The sequence below is a fragment of the Coffea arabica genome, chromosome 8c (genome assembly GCF_036785885.1).
Source record: "Coffea arabica cultivar ET-39 chromosome 8c, Coffea Arabica ET-39 HiFi, whole genome shotgun sequence".
Lineage (NCBI taxonomy): Eukaryota > Viridiplantae > Streptophyta > Magnoliopsida > Gentianales > Rubiaceae > Coffea > Coffea arabica.
The window spans coordinates 31282155-31298750 of record NC_092325.1 but is presented as its reverse complement, the minus strand read 5'-3'; the positions used below and the strand labels follow the sequence as shown (position 1 = coordinate 31298750).

At 33.8% G+C, this 16596-nt stretch overlaps 1 protein-coding gene and 2 long non-coding RNA genes across 3 annotated transcripts; 2 read left to right on the top strand and 1 right to left on the bottom strand.

Annotated features, from left to right (window-relative positions):
* Nucleotides 1-19: 19 nt before the first annotated feature.
* LOC140013624 (uncharacterized) lies at nt 20-862 on the top strand. Its single transcript, XR_011820447.1, has 2 exons — nt 20-242; nt 588-862. It is a non-coding gene; the product is annotated as an uncharacterized lncRNA (long non-coding RNA).
* Nucleotides 863-3452: 2590 nt separating this feature from the next.
* Nucleotides 3453-5726, bottom strand: LOC113706681 (aspartyl protease family protein At5g10770-like). Its single transcript, XM_027228620.2, has 2 exons — nt 5504-5726; nt 3453-4843 (listed from the first exon to the last, which is right to left on the bottom strand). Exons 1-2 carry the CDS (start codon nt 5685-5687, stop codon nt 3594-3596), a joined length of 1434 nt encoding a protein of 477 aa, XP_027084421.1. The 5' UTR covers nt 5688-5726; the 3' UTR covers nt 3453-3593.
* A 6978-nt stretch (nt 5727-12704) lies between these two features.
* LOC113705471 (uncharacterized) lies at nt 12705-15748 on the top strand. The gene is made up of 2 exons (XR_003451888.2): nt 12705-12906; nt 15495-15748. It is a non-coding gene; the product is annotated as an uncharacterized lncRNA (long non-coding RNA).
* Nucleotides 15749-16596: the final 848 nt, after the last annotated feature.

Sequence of the window (16596 nt, the reverse complement as noted above, 5' to 3'; positions counted from 1 at the left end):
TTTTTGTTTCTTGGAGCAGGAAGGGGCTTGTTCAGGGTCCCAACTGCCATACTAAGAATCGCAACTGTTGTAGTCTATGACATATTAAGAGTTAAGAATCATAGCACCTTGAAGAAAATGGAGACTTTCAAACTGAAATTTGAACAACTGTAGTTGAATTATATTAGCCAACATTTTTGCTGGGGACAGAGGATCTAACATTATTCAAGAAAAGGAAGAGTAGAAAATTATATGAAATAGAGGTAATTGTTCTGCACACCAACAGGGTTTCATCCCACCACCTACATTTTCTGCATCTATATCAAAAAGAATATCCATTTTGGGCTGATGATTAATCCCAGTAGTGGTAACATTAATTGAAATTTTGTTCATGATAAATTTTAAACACCGAATTTACCATTTTTTCTGCAGTTTTTGATAGGTTCAAGCTCCATCGGTCCCATCTTACCTGTGAAATGTATCACAATATATTTTTTAGGGAACTGAATGCTTGCAAGTTGCAACCCATTGTGATTATAAAATCTAAGTTATTCAAAGATAATTCATAGTGAATATTCAGCTATTGATTGCTTAAAATTGGTGTGCAGAGAATCAGATACTGTTTCTGTCAAGCATGAGACAACTGTTACCAAAGAGTTCCCACAGATGTAAAGACTCGCAGAAACTTTCAATTTACTTTCAGCAACACTGATGCCAAGGAGTTCCAAACGCATAAAGGATCCTTGACTATAATTTGATTGAATTTTCAAAGGTGTTAGGAAATTAGCTTAATTTCCTTTAGACAGGTTTTTTATTTTGTGTGGAAATAACTAGTTTTCTTATTGGTTTTAGTTACTTGAAGTAATAGTCAAGAGATTTCCTATTTGTATGAATATAGGAATAGAAGTTATTTTCTATTATGTATAAGATTTGGAATTAGCAGTTATTTTCTATTATTATTTGGATTTGGATATTGGCCAAGTAATGTAACTTATAAATAGGTGGGGGTTGGCATACTATAAAGTGGCATATAAGGGCGATATATAACCTTATACATGGATTGAGAGAGGGCTATTGGAAGATGAGAAATGATATATAAGAGTTGAGTTTGATTTCAAGTTATATTCTTGTATAAGATTTTTTTTTCATAATAAAGAATATGTTTTTTTCTGTGAACGCAGGTTCAATGATAGAGTTGAACTACGTTAAATCTTATATGCATTTATCTTTTATTCTTGAGACTTATTTGTCATTAAATTATTGTATTCTTGATGTTTCAATAGTCGTATATTTCGTACTTGGATCTTAACAACTAGTATCAGAACAGGGTTTGTGGTTAGATTCTGATTGACTATTGAAATTAAGTAGATTGGTGGCTATTACTAATTCAATAATTTAATGATGGTATCTTTGTTTCAAGGATTTGACAAGAAGCATTGAAAGCAAATGATGGAAAGTCAGAAAGTATGAAAATATTTGACAGTATGAATCTAGATATGTGATTCAAAGGTCAAGGAAAAGGTGAAGTCTAATATTGATTTTGGATGTGAATTGGTGGAGACTTTCTCATAAATCCAATAGTTGATATTTCATCTCAATGGTTTTTAGATTTCAGTTATGTTTTTTGGGTGGTGTGGCATGTGTTCTAAAGAAATAAAAGAATCTAATTTCCAAATGTTAGAAGACTCTGATGATTATGAGTTTTACTACATGTAGTGTTTTGGAAACCACATATGGCGAGACAGTCCTGAGGATGGGAGAAGTATGATGATTTTACCACTTGGTTGCCTCAATGGTTAGAAATAGAGCTCATAAAAAGGGATCCTGAATTGCAAGTGGTGGTGAGAAGAAATTCTACGAAGGGAAATGGTGAATTGAGGCATCTTCTCACGAGTTAAGAGGAGGTTAGACTCGGGGTAATTACACATATTTATTTGTCAATTGAATTAATTGGGTGTCAGCATTGTATTGATTCGGATGTTTAGTTCAGTACAATATTATTTGGTAGTTAAAAGCAAATTGTTACTAAAAGAAATATTCATCAAGGTAGAAATTTGTTATGAAATTGGTTTAATTTCTTTTAAACAGGTTTTTGTTTTGCGTGGAGGTAACTAGTGTTCTTATTGATTTTAGTTACCTGAAATAATGGCCAAAGTGAATTTCCTATTTGTATGAGTATAGGAATAGAAATTATTTCCTATTATGTATAAGATTAGGAATTAGCTTATTACTTGGATGTTGATCAAGTAATGTAACTTATACATAGGTTAGGGTTGGCATACTATAAAATGGCACACAAAAGCGACATGTAGCCTTATACATGGGTAGAGAAAGGGTTTTTGGAAGATGAGAGATGATATATAAGGTTGAATTTGAGTTCAAATTATATTCTTGTATAGGATTTTTTTTTCCATAATAAAGAACGGATTTCTCTCTCTGTGGACGCAGGCTCAATGATGAAGTCAAATCACGTTAAATTTTGTGTATCATTTATCTTTCATGGTTGTGATTTGTTTGTCATTAAATTGTTATATTCTTGATGTATCAATAGTCATGTATTCTGCGCTTGAATCCCAACAGAAGCTGTCATGTCAGATATTTGAACTTCAAAGCAGAAGAGGAAGTTGTGGATCTTGCAGTCCACCACATATCCTGAGCAACAACTTGTCAATTTAAGGATTTAGCCAAAATTTGTAATAGTTTGAGAAACAACTGAAAGATCACCTCTGTCAACTCTGCCTGGCTATCCCCTTTGTAAGTTTGAGAGCAACCAAAGAATCATTTCTGCCAACTGCAAATGTCCCATTCCTGTGTTTGAAAAAATACGCTGGCCACTATAATTAACTATGCCATAATCAAATGGATTTGCTGAAGACATCTGAGGTAGTAACCAGTAGTAGAGCTTGACAGGTCCCCATGTTCTTTGGAATCAAATTTCTCATTGTGTTTCATATTGAATAGCTAATTTCCAGAGTAAAGGATTGAAAGGAAGGTATGTCAGCGGCTGGCTGGTTACTACATATCAACGTGCCAAAAATTGGCTTTGAAGATGTCATCAGGATTTGGTATACTGTTCCCTTCTATCTCTGGGCACAAAAAGTGGACGTCAGGTAAGGTACTCTACATTCCCTATGAGAAACGTGGCTTCCACTTCAGGATAGTTGACCAGACATTGATATGCCATCAATCTCACGATGTGATAAAGAGATTTGAGTCTCAATTTTTTGGGATTAATGAGTCATTAACATGTTAATCAACCTATGTCTGTCAAAGTTTCTACTGTTATCAGTTCTGCTACCAATTATTTTGGGTTCCTTGTTAGTGTCAACTTATTAAAGTTTCCTGAATACTAGCTATGTTTTTTAGTATTTGAAAAGCAACTTAAAATGGTCACAAGTTCTCAGCAGCCAATTGTTTTAGTTATATGAGTGAATTCCTATGCAATGCCTAAATTAAGAAATCATTGCGTAATATGGGAAACTAAAGACTTCCAATTTGAAATTTGTAAAGTAAAATATATGTTGAATTACATATGCCATCAGTCTTGCTGATGGCTCACAAATATTCAAGAAAAGAAAAGGTACAAAATTCTATGGAGAGCAAGATTTTGTTTCTCAATCTCCGCAAGGTTTTGTTCCAAAGCCTATTTTTCCGGCATCTATGTCATAGAGAATATCGAGTTCTCGCTGCTGATTATTACCAATAATAGTAAGGTCTTCAGATTTTTTATTTGCTGCAAATCCTAAGCACCATATGTATCGATTCTTCTTTGCTATCCACACAATTCCTGATGGATTCAAGCTTACATCAGTCGCACCTCCAAAATGGAGTGTAATTTCAGGTAACTGAATGCTTCCATACCCCTTCACATTGTAGCATGTGTCTAACTTCTCCTGAGATGGTGCTGGTGGATAAGCAGCCATTGATTGCTTAAAGTTCTTACTTAAAGCAGTATATGCTGATGGCGGTAGGTAAGTGATAACTGTTCCGGAGTCGATCACAGTTCCTACTGATGTAAATATTGTAGGTGGAACATCCAATCTGCTTCCCGCCACACTGATGCCAAGCAATTCCAGAAAGTATAGGGAGCTGCGATTATAACTTCGCGGAATGTTTTGTGGAGGTTCGATCAGATTCGTGAATTTTAATCCAGAAGATGAAGTTGCTGATCTTGCACGATCGCCAAAGTCTATATGCCCCTTGGAACTGGAAGTTTTAGGAAGACAATAGCTGAAAGTTTTGGCGAATTTTGAAGCAGTCTGGGAAACAATTGAAAGATCACCTCTGCCTAGTCCAAGCAACCCATCTCCATTAGCAAAATTGCCAGAACCCCCCTCAGTAATTAAACCACAACCAAATTGAAACCTTTCAAACACATCTGATGGTTCCAGGGACAGTTTGTCACATCCCCAATATCCTCTAGAATAAGTTTTGTCTAAATAGTTCATACCGAATGCACCATTTACAGAGTTAGGTTTGCAGGAACCGTTTAAATAAGTGGAAGACTTCGAAGGATCAAACAGACTGTTTTCAGATTTGCAGCCTTTTGAGCATGGTTTGCAGCGTACCCAAGTGGGGTCACTACCTGTGTCAATTATTACTTGGTAGTCTACTTTGGGAGTGCCTAAACCAATGGTAGTAATGTATTCTCCACTAAATGGGATTGAATCAGATGTTTGGGTTCTTGATCCTGAATCAGCAGCTTTTGAATGGACATTTGAGGCTCTCTTATTCAGTGACCGGACTCTGTTTTCATCCTCGAGCAAAGATTCTTCATAAGCAGAAATTTCCTTTGTACGAGGGATTTGTGAGCATGGTCCACGTTTAGATGTTACTACCATCTTTCGTGATCCTACAGAAGAGCCTGCGGATAACCAAAATCTTGTTAGATTCTACTTTTCAGCACAATCTAGTATCCTGATTAAGCTAAGCAAAAAAGCAGGAAAGAAATCAAGAATCATTATTCATGTGTTGTACACTTTATATTGGCCAAACCAATCTAGGCTAAAATGGTAGGAAAATAAAAACTACAGCGCGAATCCTTAGATAGGTTCGATAGCAACCAAACCAACATATGGATCATGTGATATACGTAATAGTAAAATAAAATTTCTTACATAAGTACATGTTATTTATGAGTAGAAATTTTATATTGGTCCAAATCAACAACTTGGCATTGTCCAGTTATTAATCCATAATCAATGAAAAGTTTAACGCGAATACATAAAGGCCCTACTTGCTAATTCACATATTAGGTGAGGCCTTCCTCACATGTTAAATGGAACTAAGTAAAACTCTTATATATTCATATAGAACTCTTTTATTAATCCTAACGCAACTACTATATTTGTCAAGTAGTTGCTCTGGACAGACATAAAATTTTTCTATTCATGACTATATACATATTAAAATCGCAATAGATCAGACGTACCTAATATTTGTCAAACTCAAATAGTACAGTACATAGTTATCAAGAAACTATAGCAGAAATTATTAAAGGATAGAACATGCTAGATATACGCACCTTTGGTATGTCCTGTGCAATATGGCTTTGGCAACAGTGAACTCACATTCACCGTATGATAATGAGGTTTTGCTGGCTTTTCCACTCCATGAGAAATTGCAACACTAGAACAAATTAACCAAAACAAAGTAGATTTAAAGAAAGATAGACGATTGCTGGTAGAAGGCAATTGTGCAAGTGCCATGGATAGTGTGCAAGTGTGACACTTTTGTGACTGCGTGCGTAAATATGAGAGGAGGAGTCATTCTTATATACTAGTACAGTACTTGCACTAGTACTAGTAACAAGAGGAGAGAAAAGGTGCTATTGACGTGGAACTGAGGGAAGACTTCGGGTGTTCTGCCTTTTAGGGTTGGCATGCTTTTCTTTTGCCACTGTACTTGGAGACGACCGTTACCAAGGTTGACTTGACTTGTAAACTGAACTAAAGAGCACGTTAACCTCCTTTATGCTCTAGGCAAATTCTTTTTATTTCTCTTTGGAAGTTGACTCGTCAATATGACATTTAATATTATTGGCTAAGAATTTTTTAAAATCTCCTTATTTTCTTTCTCCCCTTTAGGAGACGTTTTTGAGGTTTGTGGAATTCATGCACAAGTGCAAAAAAGAAAAAAAAAGTTTAAATTACCTTAGGAAAGGCCTATTTGAATAAAAGGGTACATGATTAATCAAATTGATTTACTGTAGGAACAATTGTCTGAGAATTTTTATTTGCTTTTGAACTTTTTTTTAGAACTCTTTATGATTTTCACTGTTTAAAATGCTCAAAACTTATACTACAATATATCTTCGACAAAAGGATTTCTCAACCTCAAAATGTACATTTTTCTAGTCATCTTGACCCACATGATACCAAAATCTGGCTATTGTGTCCACCACACGACTGACCTATGAATCTTAATACCAAGCCGAGGACTTGGTCAAGTCTCCCAACAGGACAAAACGACGGAAACAAATTCTTCCAAACCAAAATACAAAAAACATTCAAACATCATGTAATGGCATGGGACAGATGTTGAGACATACTATATTTATAACAGTCCTTTTTTATAACAGATGTTGAGAAAATATTTAGTACAAAATCAAAAAAGCTTTTGGGAGATTATGTATGCTTCATTCAGCTGGTTTTCGGCAGAATATACACACCAAAAAGTGGACACACCCTTAATGTAATCTAGCTAATATGATATGTAATCTAATATGAAAAAATGGATGTGTTTGTATAGGAGATTATTTGAAATAATTACGGTAGTGCTTTTTATTATATAATGTATGTGGGATAAAAAGGTGATTGAGAAAATAAAAAATTGTATTGGAAATTGTATTTGTGATGCAACCATATAATTTTTGGCCACACAATGGTATCCACTCATTTGCACTCCAGTTTTTTGTTAATTGCACTGCTACCATTTTTTTTATCATATAGTTTAATAAATAAAAATCATATGATAGAAACGATAGTGAAAGTGTGATTAACACAAATGGAAGTGCAAATAACATTTCACTCTAATATCTAGAAGAATTTTCATTTAGGAGAGGCTAATATTCAAACATATTCGCTTGAAAAAGAAATCAATTTTTTGGGAAGCATTTTTTATTTTGCTGTCTGATAAGATGAAACATTTCATCATCTGATTTTTTTTAAGTTAACTATAAACATCACATTTAACTAAACAGTTAACCTAGTTTGATTTATTTCTGCTTTCAGATTAATGCCAAAAATATAATTATAAAGTTCTAGATATTATAAATTTAGAATGAGAATAACTGAAATGTTAGTAATTGCCATAAACTTCACAATTATAAAATTAGAATAAGCATAACTGACTAAGATCTAAAATATCATAAAAGAAATTCTAAAGTAAAAAGAAAAAATAAATAGAACTTACCTTGAAACAATGGAGGTTGGGGAGGAGTTGATGTTTGAAATAGGATCGGATCAAGTTGTTTGGGGACGTAGATATTGATGAATAAATAAATGTTCGAGTGGAGTTGGGGAAGGGAATCAATGATGATCAACTGACGATTGAAAAAATTCGATTGTATTTGTGTTTCTTTTACCGTAATCAATCTAGTTTACATAGAATTGCATGGACAGTTGAATTCCTTTTGTTTGTTTTTTATTGCCATGTGTATAGTGTTTTCTGGTTGCTGTTTTAAATTATAGTAATCATACGTAAAATAGGAAAACTAAGAATTAATTTATTATAGGACATTCGTGTTATTTAATAGTAAATATAAAAGTTCCTCTTCCTCTGTTTTTGTTTTATGTTTAATAAAGTCTATCCTAGGCTATTTTAGTGAGAGTTTCTCTCTCCTAGTGTTTATTAGTGAGGGTTTTCTTTTCTTATAAACTATTCTAGTGGGAGTTTTATTTAATTTATTTATTTATTTTCTCAGATCTAAGAGTTGTTTCAGATATATGTATTAGATTTGAGATTTCTTGAGTCTTCTCGTTAGATCTCAGAATCAGTTTTGAATTTGAACTAGTTGAATAGCAGATTTAAGGGAATTGACACGCATACATATTTGTGAAATAGATCATACAATTAGTCATATTTGATGGTTTGTAATTGACAGCGTAATCTTTTTTATTCTATAACTCCATTAAATTTAATGATTTTTTAGATCACATATATTTGTGACATGATCTATGTATTTTTGTCAATAGTACAGTTTTCTTTGTCAAGCAAATTGTGTTAAACGATTTTCAACTAGTTTATTAATAAAATTGGCTTCTGTCTTATCAAAAAAAAAAAAAATCTTATACTAACAGTATACTAATATATGGAAACTAGTCATTCGTTTGTTAAAAGAAATTTTGACTAGTTAACAGAACAAAATAGTACGTTAATGTTTGTGCTTTAGGCAATTCTTATAATTTCTCTTTGGAAATTGACCATTCAATATGATATTTAATATTATTAGCTATAAGCTTTTAAAATCATCGTTATTTTCTTCGTCCCCTTTGGAGACGTCTTTGAGGCTTGTGAAGTCATGCAGCTGTGGGAAAAAAAAAAAAAAAAGGAAAGAGCTTAAATTGGCTTAGGAATGGCCAATTTGAACAAAAGGATATACGCTAAATCAGATTGATTTACTGATAAGAGCAACTGTGTTAGAATTTTTATTTGCTTTTGAACTTTTTTAGAATAGCTGTAATCCATACGATTTTCCCTTTTTAAAATGCTCAAAATTTATGCAATATGCGTTTGACAAAAATGCATTTCTAAAGCCCTTTTACATATTCCATGGATATATTAGAGGTACGTTTCAAGGGCCAGTAATCTTGACCCATAATACACTGGTCTTGCTGTTGCGTCCAAGACACGGCTGACCAACTAGGCAAACATTTGGAAAGACTCCTCTACATACTGTGTGGCCCAAATTTTGTTGTTCCAAAAATTGAACATGTGGCAAACTTTGGGCCAGCCCAAGTTTTTGCCTTACTTCTAAGCCGAAGACTTGACCAAGTCTACCAAGAGGCATGGGACAACTCTGAGACGTATCATAACTTCGAGGCATCCTATATTTAAGACTTGAAAGGAAATTTAGTACAAAATGGTATTGGTTTTTTGGAGTTTATTTACGCTTCATTCATTGGTTTTTGCTGGAAGCCACATACCAAAACGTTGACACATCCTAAATCTAAATCTAATCTATAGTGATATATAATCTAATACCAAATATATTGTAATCTATGCTATGAAAAAAGTATGAATATGCTAACTTTAATATTTTTCTTTTTATGGATCTATCTAATTTATTCCTGTTGAGGGTTCTTTTGCAAAAAAAAAAAAAAAAAAAAAAAGAAAAGTCTAATACCCAAGGCCAAAGCTAAAGAACTCTTGTAAGGGTACTGGTGGAGCAAAAAATAAAAATAGGACAAAATTGAAAATTCATCGAAAGTGTCAAACCTGCAAATGACTGGATACGGGACTCAACACCTGAGGTACACCCCCTGTTTCCTGCCTCACAGATCCTGATCTCAATTCTGCAAGTTGTAGAGCAACTTGGAGCTTATTCATTCAAGTTTTTTAACAACTTTTCTGAAAAAAAAAATGGAGATTTTAAGAATCATCTTTTAACAATTCTAATAGCCAACTTGTATCAACTTTAACATGATTGATTGCAGTTTTGATCTTCTATAAATAAAGATCTTGGATAACATTTCTAACAATTTTGGAGTCTAGAGAAACTATACAAAATACATTTTTTTTTCATTAGAATTTCTTAGTTCATTAGTTTAGGAGTGTAGATTAGTGTAGTTATCCAATTCTTATATATCTAACTAAACAAAGGAGGAGATGAAGGATGATGATAAAGAGTTTGGAATCTCATGTGATAATGGTGACATCTTTCCTATTACTTTATTTCTTGTATCAAATCTTATGTTTAGTTATAATACAAGTTTGCTTATTCTTTGTATTTCATTTATGTCTTGCTAGTTTGTGTATCTAGGGATAGTGAACTATTTATTATTGTTATGTGATTTTTTCATAGTTTTTTGAGTTATTTCTTGTGTAAGTTATTTAGCACTCTTGCTATTTCAATCATGATTAATTGGCCACTAGTTGTGATTATCTAAAAATGTTGTATCATCAATGAAAGTTGTGATTTACCACTAGTTCAAAAAAGCACTAGATCTAGAGAGTGTACTCATGAAATTAGAGGTGCAATTTTTGTGGTTTTGGTAGTAATTCCATGTAATTTCATAGAAGTAATGAACTTATAGTTGATTTCATAACTATGAGAATAGGTATGAATTATCTATAGGTATGATAGGTAAACTGGCAAGAGCGGGTATTGCGTACATTAGGAAATCCTGCCATGTTTAGTCAAATAATAACAATCAATTAATTAGTAAATTTACTTGAAAGAGTAGTTTGGAATTTCATGCCCCTAGGAGCTTTTAAAGGTTGGTTTTACTCCTTTAATTTCATGTTTATAATGTAGATTTATATTCATGCATTTGTGATAATTTAAATAATAAAGGAATTCAAAGCCTATCGGTAATTGATAATGTTCCCTGAGGGATCGACATCTAATATTTCTATACTGATAAACGATTTGTATTCTTGTATAAAATTAGATATTTAGCTTTTTAAAATTTGGTGCAAAGAGAAAGTCTCGTCATTGGCTATAAATAGAGTGGGTCTTTCGTGAGAATAAATGCATCAAATCAAATGAGTTTTAAGTGGGCTATTTGAGCCTTTGAATCATTGAGTATTTTTGTAATAAAAATATTTTAGACTCTCTTGCACTTTAGTGTCAGTTGCTTTTGCATCTTTGAACACTTTACTAAGACATTTGTACTTTCTTATTTATAGTGAAATTTTATTCCTCCTCATATAGATATAGGTCAATTTGATCGAATCAGTAAATTCTGCATCCGCAGATATAAGTCTATTTGATCGAACCACATAAATTTTATGTCTCTATGTTATTTATTTTTGCTTTATTATTTGTCTTTTAGGGTTGTCAAGAACCCTTTCACTAATTTCTTGGAACTCGACCTTACGTATATTTATATGAAGAATTGCTTGGACATTGGAAAATTTGACTGAACTACATATATTAAATGTGTTTGTTTTATTTATTTTTGCTTTGTTAGTTATCTTTTGGGGTGATCAAGAACCCTTTTGTCAATTTTCTAGGACTAGATTTTACATTTATATGAAGAGCTGCTGACAAATTTTTGCACTCTCACATTTTCCATCTTTCATCCCGGAAGAACTGTTGCTGTTTTTTCCGGTAACACAAGCATTATTACTTGAGCATGAAGTGCTAGTGTAATTGTAGCTCGACAAAGGAACGTCTCTAAAAAATCATGATCAAATACAGCAAAAATTCATACATCATGTCAGGGCATAAGACAAATGTTGAAAGTCTACAAGAGTCCTTGTTACTCGAAAGAAATAGTATAATCTAATATGATATAGAATCTAATACCTAATTTAATCTAATCTATATTATTATAAAAGTGGGAATATGCTCATTTTTTCATGTTTCTCCTGGCTTATACATGCGGATTAATACCTATCCGATTAATGTCCCACTTTGAATAGATTAATATCATCCATAATATATTTTAGGAAATTATTTTCATTTTTTCTTTTTGGTGGAGCTTTTTTTAGGCAGTTTGGAAACCGTTGTTGGCATATAAGATCTTTTTTTTTTTTTTGCAAATTATAGTGTGAACCCAACTAATTAACTACCTCCGTGCAGATAACTCCCAAGACTTGAAAAATAAGAACTAGACACATACGTGATGAGGACAATGTATAAAGTAATCTTACAAATTTGGCTTAATTTCAAATAACCTCCTTGCAATCAAGGGTTAGAAGCAATTCATCTCCCGTACTCATGAAACTTATAAATTGCTTCGTGATGATAATGATCATAGGGATAATTTATCAAACCTCACCTGAGGTTTGTGCTAATATCACTTGGCATCCCTTAAGCTTTAGAAACATTGCTTACTTTAGGGGTGCTAATTGATTTTAGCACAAACCTCAGGAGAAGTATGTAAAATAACTGGCAATGGTTTTTCAGCTCCTTAGAAGAAAATTATCACATGATCTGTGAGGACTCGAAAATCTATTATTTTTAAATCCCTAATTTTGGCTCAATTAATTATTTATTTGGATTTTTGCCACGAATAATATTTTCTAACCTTATTAGACCTAAGTACATGGTATTATAGCTTCGTTATATTTTTAAAGTGTCTCGTTTTAAAAATTATTTTCTTAGAAGCTTGTTTAGTGAAAAAGTGAAAACGCGTTTGGAAAATTTAACCAATTGGGAGTACATTAAGCCTGGAAAATTGGAGACATGTACAATGGTTTTAAAATAGGTAAATTTAGGTTTAAGTACTCAAGTGATAGTTAGTGGTACGATCGTTATAAGAATTTCTCGAAGGTTTCACTTTATCGCGCCTAAATTGAAAATACGCGTTTTCACGCGCACGATTAATTGAGGGACTTTAGACCATTATTTTGGGACAATTAAGAGTGAATAATATTTATATGAATATAAGTGCATTAGAGGTTTAGTGCATTAGTGAAATAAACTCGAAAGGAATCGAGCCCAAAATGCGCGCGTACACGCGCAAGAGAGAGTTGACTTTCGGCGAATTGTGACCACAATTTAAGCTTACTTTAGAAGCTTTATTTCAGCATATCACACGCCTCTTTCTTTCTCATTTGGCCGAAACATCAGCTGCAACAAAACAACTCCAAGTTTTGCAAATTCCATCACCAAATCTTCATCCAATTCACACCCAACTTAAACCACACGTGGCTTAACACTTAAGGATCATTTGAGCTGCAAAGGGGAGCTGAAAATCACGGTTTTGCTGGAGTAAAGGGGGGCCGAAATTCTGCTTGAACATCAAACCAAAGTAGGTAATGATCCAACACTCTAAACTTGGTTTATAGAGGTTGTTTAACACCTTTAAGTTTGGATATTCATATGGGTGGTTGTTATTGTTGAAAATTTGGAAGGTGGGCTCTATAAACTCCCACCCTTTGTCTTGATGGCTGATGTGATGATTGATGATGAATTTAATGTTGGTTTAGTGCTCAAAATGGTAGATTAATGGTGTATTAGTAGTATGAACTTCAAGAAATGCATGAGAGGAAAAGTTCCAATTCTGCCCCTGCTTTGAACGTATCTATTTCTGCGGAATTTTGGGGTTGTAATGACTTATATATGATGTTTATATGTTGTATAGATAGTGTATAAAATTTCATTGAAAAATATTGAGGTTTGGTGGGTCAAATGAATTGATTTCACAAAGCTAGTAAATCTGGAACTGTTTCTGTAATGCTCTGACCAGCTTTCGTGTTTCGGCCATAATTTTGTGCTCCGATGTCAAAATCAAGTGCCGTCAATGGCATTTGAAACTAGACATTCCAACCTTTCTGACGGTATAAAATACACATTCTGGTTCCATGTATGTGAGCCGAACCAACCATTTAAATTCGGCTGTTCTGTTTCTCTGTTTTACTGGAACGAAATGCTGAGGCTGCAACTTGTGGCTCGAATTCGAGCTAGTTGTGTGCCGAATTTCAAAATGATTTCTTCTGTGAAATTATAACTCTATGAATGTGTTTTCCAACGCCATAAACCATGCCAAATTCTGAGTTAATTTGAGTGATTTGTGATCAAAATACGGAACCTGTCATGCTCTTGAAAACCCTGACTTTTGGACAGATTTGATGCAAGGCTTGGTATAGACTTGCTAACTGAATATTTTGGTGCTAAACACTTACCAAATGTACCATGAATATTCCTTAGGCTTTGCCTACACTAATGAGCCATGTTTGAGGAATTTTTCCTTGACCAAATGTTTAAAATGGAAAACAAAAGGTTCAAGGTAGTTTTGTCTTAGTATTTTCGAAACTTTGGGTGTTTGATTGACTACCTTCCCGAAGGTATTTTTCCATGAATTTGATAGAGGGATACTTTTTATATAGGAGTATTATACTGCCGAATTTTGTACCAATCCAAGTCCATTTCGATACCTAACTAAAGTCCCAAAGTTGGAAGCTCAAATCTGGAAATTTGTTCACCAGTTTTGAATTTTCCCAAACTTCGAGCTACCGTATCTCGGGGCTCGAAACTCCGATCCTTAATCTACTTTTTCTGTTATAAACCTTACTTGTAACTCTAATTGAGGTACAAATTTCAGAGGCTAGCTCGCAACGTGTGAATTTTGCCGAATTTCCAAAGTTAGAGAAAAACCAACCCCGGCTCAATTCTGAGTGTTCTGGAACAGCAACTTTAAGCCCATTTTTGAATATCTTCCACTTAGATTCATGGAAAAGTGTCTTCTAAGAACTTTTAGTACTTTCAAAAAGGTTTCCAACGGTACCAAGTTTTTCAATTTTTGATATGTAGAATGTGAGATACGATTTTTCAAAATATCATATCAAAACTGAAAATTTTCCGAATTCCAAAGGAAGGGAGTTTTCAAGCACTCCTTATTCCTTCGATATTACTTGAACATGCTATACCTGATTTTCCAAAATGAAAACTCGATCGCTCTTGTACTTTAAGAAACTCTAATTGAATCTCGATTTACGAGTAATTGAGGTTCGATTTCATGAAATTTCCTTAGATTGTACTAGTGTACAATCTTCCTTAACAATTGGGATATATGAGTGATGCTTCACTATTATTTGGTCAGGCGCACACGAGGACCCACAAGAGAATCTCACGGTAGACGCTTAAACTTCGAGTGCCTTTTTCTGCTCGTTTTACTTGGTGAGTGTCAAGTGTGCGTTACTTGAATTCCTGTGAATTCAATACGTGATTACTTGTTATTGATACTTGAGATTTTGGGAAATGGAGTCGAGTGTGTACTTTATCGCACTCGTTCTCATTCGAAATGATTTAACTCATGATCAAATTTCTTGAATATATCGATTGCTTGGATACATCGATTGCTTGTACGTATCAATGCTTGATACATTATATGGTATGCTATGGCTGCATACTTCGTTGGAGTGAATCTCCTCGGCACACAATTGCACATAGGGACGCCCACATCTCATTGGCCGACCTTGGACTCGAGCCGGCATGGGCTTGGTCGGGAATCTTGGCGAGCCATGAAATATATAAGTTTGACCTAATGAGAGGTCTTGCTTGGCATACTCGAGTAGTATCGCCACAAACAAATGATAGGCGGGCCCGATACAGGGGTATGTAAGGTGAAAGGGGACAGGTTAAGTGGAGTTCTACGGACAAAACCTACCCGATTGACGGAGTGTCAATTCGTGGAGGTTATTGATCGTGCAAGTGGAATATAGCTCTTGAGAGCTCCTATATCCTTGAATTGTTTCCGTTTACTTTCCGGTAAATTGTTAATTATTGAAACATATTATTGCTTAGCTTGTAATTGGGATTGTTACTTGAACTACGTGCTTGCATATGTGTCTTTGGCCTCACGAGCGTTTTGCTCACCCTGTAGATTTGTTTTCCTTAACAGGACTGGAAATGGAGTTTACCCGGAGAAATCTCCTTTTGGATATATTTTATTTTAGGGTTTCAAGTGTATTTTGGCTTGAACCCCTTTATGATTGTACTTTTGGAAGTTTAATGTATCATTCGGATATATGTGATGTATATTTTGGAATTTAAGTTGTATTATGAACGCCCGACGTGCGGGTTGGATAATGAATGGATATTGTTAAGCATGAACGCTTCCGCACTATATGTATTTGTACCAATTTGATTGTGGCATCTAGTATCGCTTTAAGTTTGAACGTTTATTGCTTGAGTCCTGGCGAGAGCTAGGCAGGCGTTCCGCGGATACCCTTTGGTGCGCCTTAGGGAAAAGTGAGGGCGTCACATGATCCTTTTCCCTTTTCTTCTTTTCCATAATATACTTAGAATTCTTATTTTTTTTCCTCTTCCATTTCTATTATAGTAAAAATTTTGACGACAACACGCTAAAAAACTATTTTTAATGGTTAAGCATATATATTGCTATTTCCCTATGAAGAATATCTTTTTCTATTGACAAGATTTTTCTTTCAGTTCAAATTTTAAAACCTAAATACCCTATTTTTTACAAGTATATATATCATTTATCGGGCATAAGGGATTTATGTGTCAATTCTAGATGGAAAAATGATCAACTACCGATGATTTTCCAATTCCTTTATTATTTAGACAATCACAAATGCAAAAAATTAAATTTACACTACAAACACGAAATTAAAGTAGTAAAAACTAATAATTAAAATTTTCTAGTGTCATGGAATTCCTAACTACTCTTGTAATGGATCTACCGGTTAATTAAGTGTTATCATCTTGGCAAATTGTCATATAGTTTCCTAATGTATGTGAAACCAACTCTCATAGTATATCAACTATACGTGTAGCTAAACGATACCTACTCTCGTGGTCATTAAATTAACTATAGATTCTTTACTTCTATGAAATTACATGGAATAAGAGACCAAGACCACAAAGATGCACACTATTCTCGTAAGTGTACTCTCTAAATTTAGCACTTATTTAAACTAGCATCAAATCCCAGTTTAAATCGTTGACTTAACACCTTGAAATTATCAATATTAATGGCC

What these genes read in the sequence shown, in the direction of transcription:
- LOC113706681 (XM_027228620.2), bottom strand. Translation starts at nt 5,687, where the DNA reads ATGGCACTTGCACAATTGCCTTCTACCAGCAATCGTCTATCTTTCTTT. An exon ending in TTGCACAGGACATACCAAAG is followed by an intron (nt 4,844 to 5,503) that starts GTGCGTATATCT and finishes GGTTATCCGCAG; the next exon opens with GCTCTTCTGTAGGATCACGA.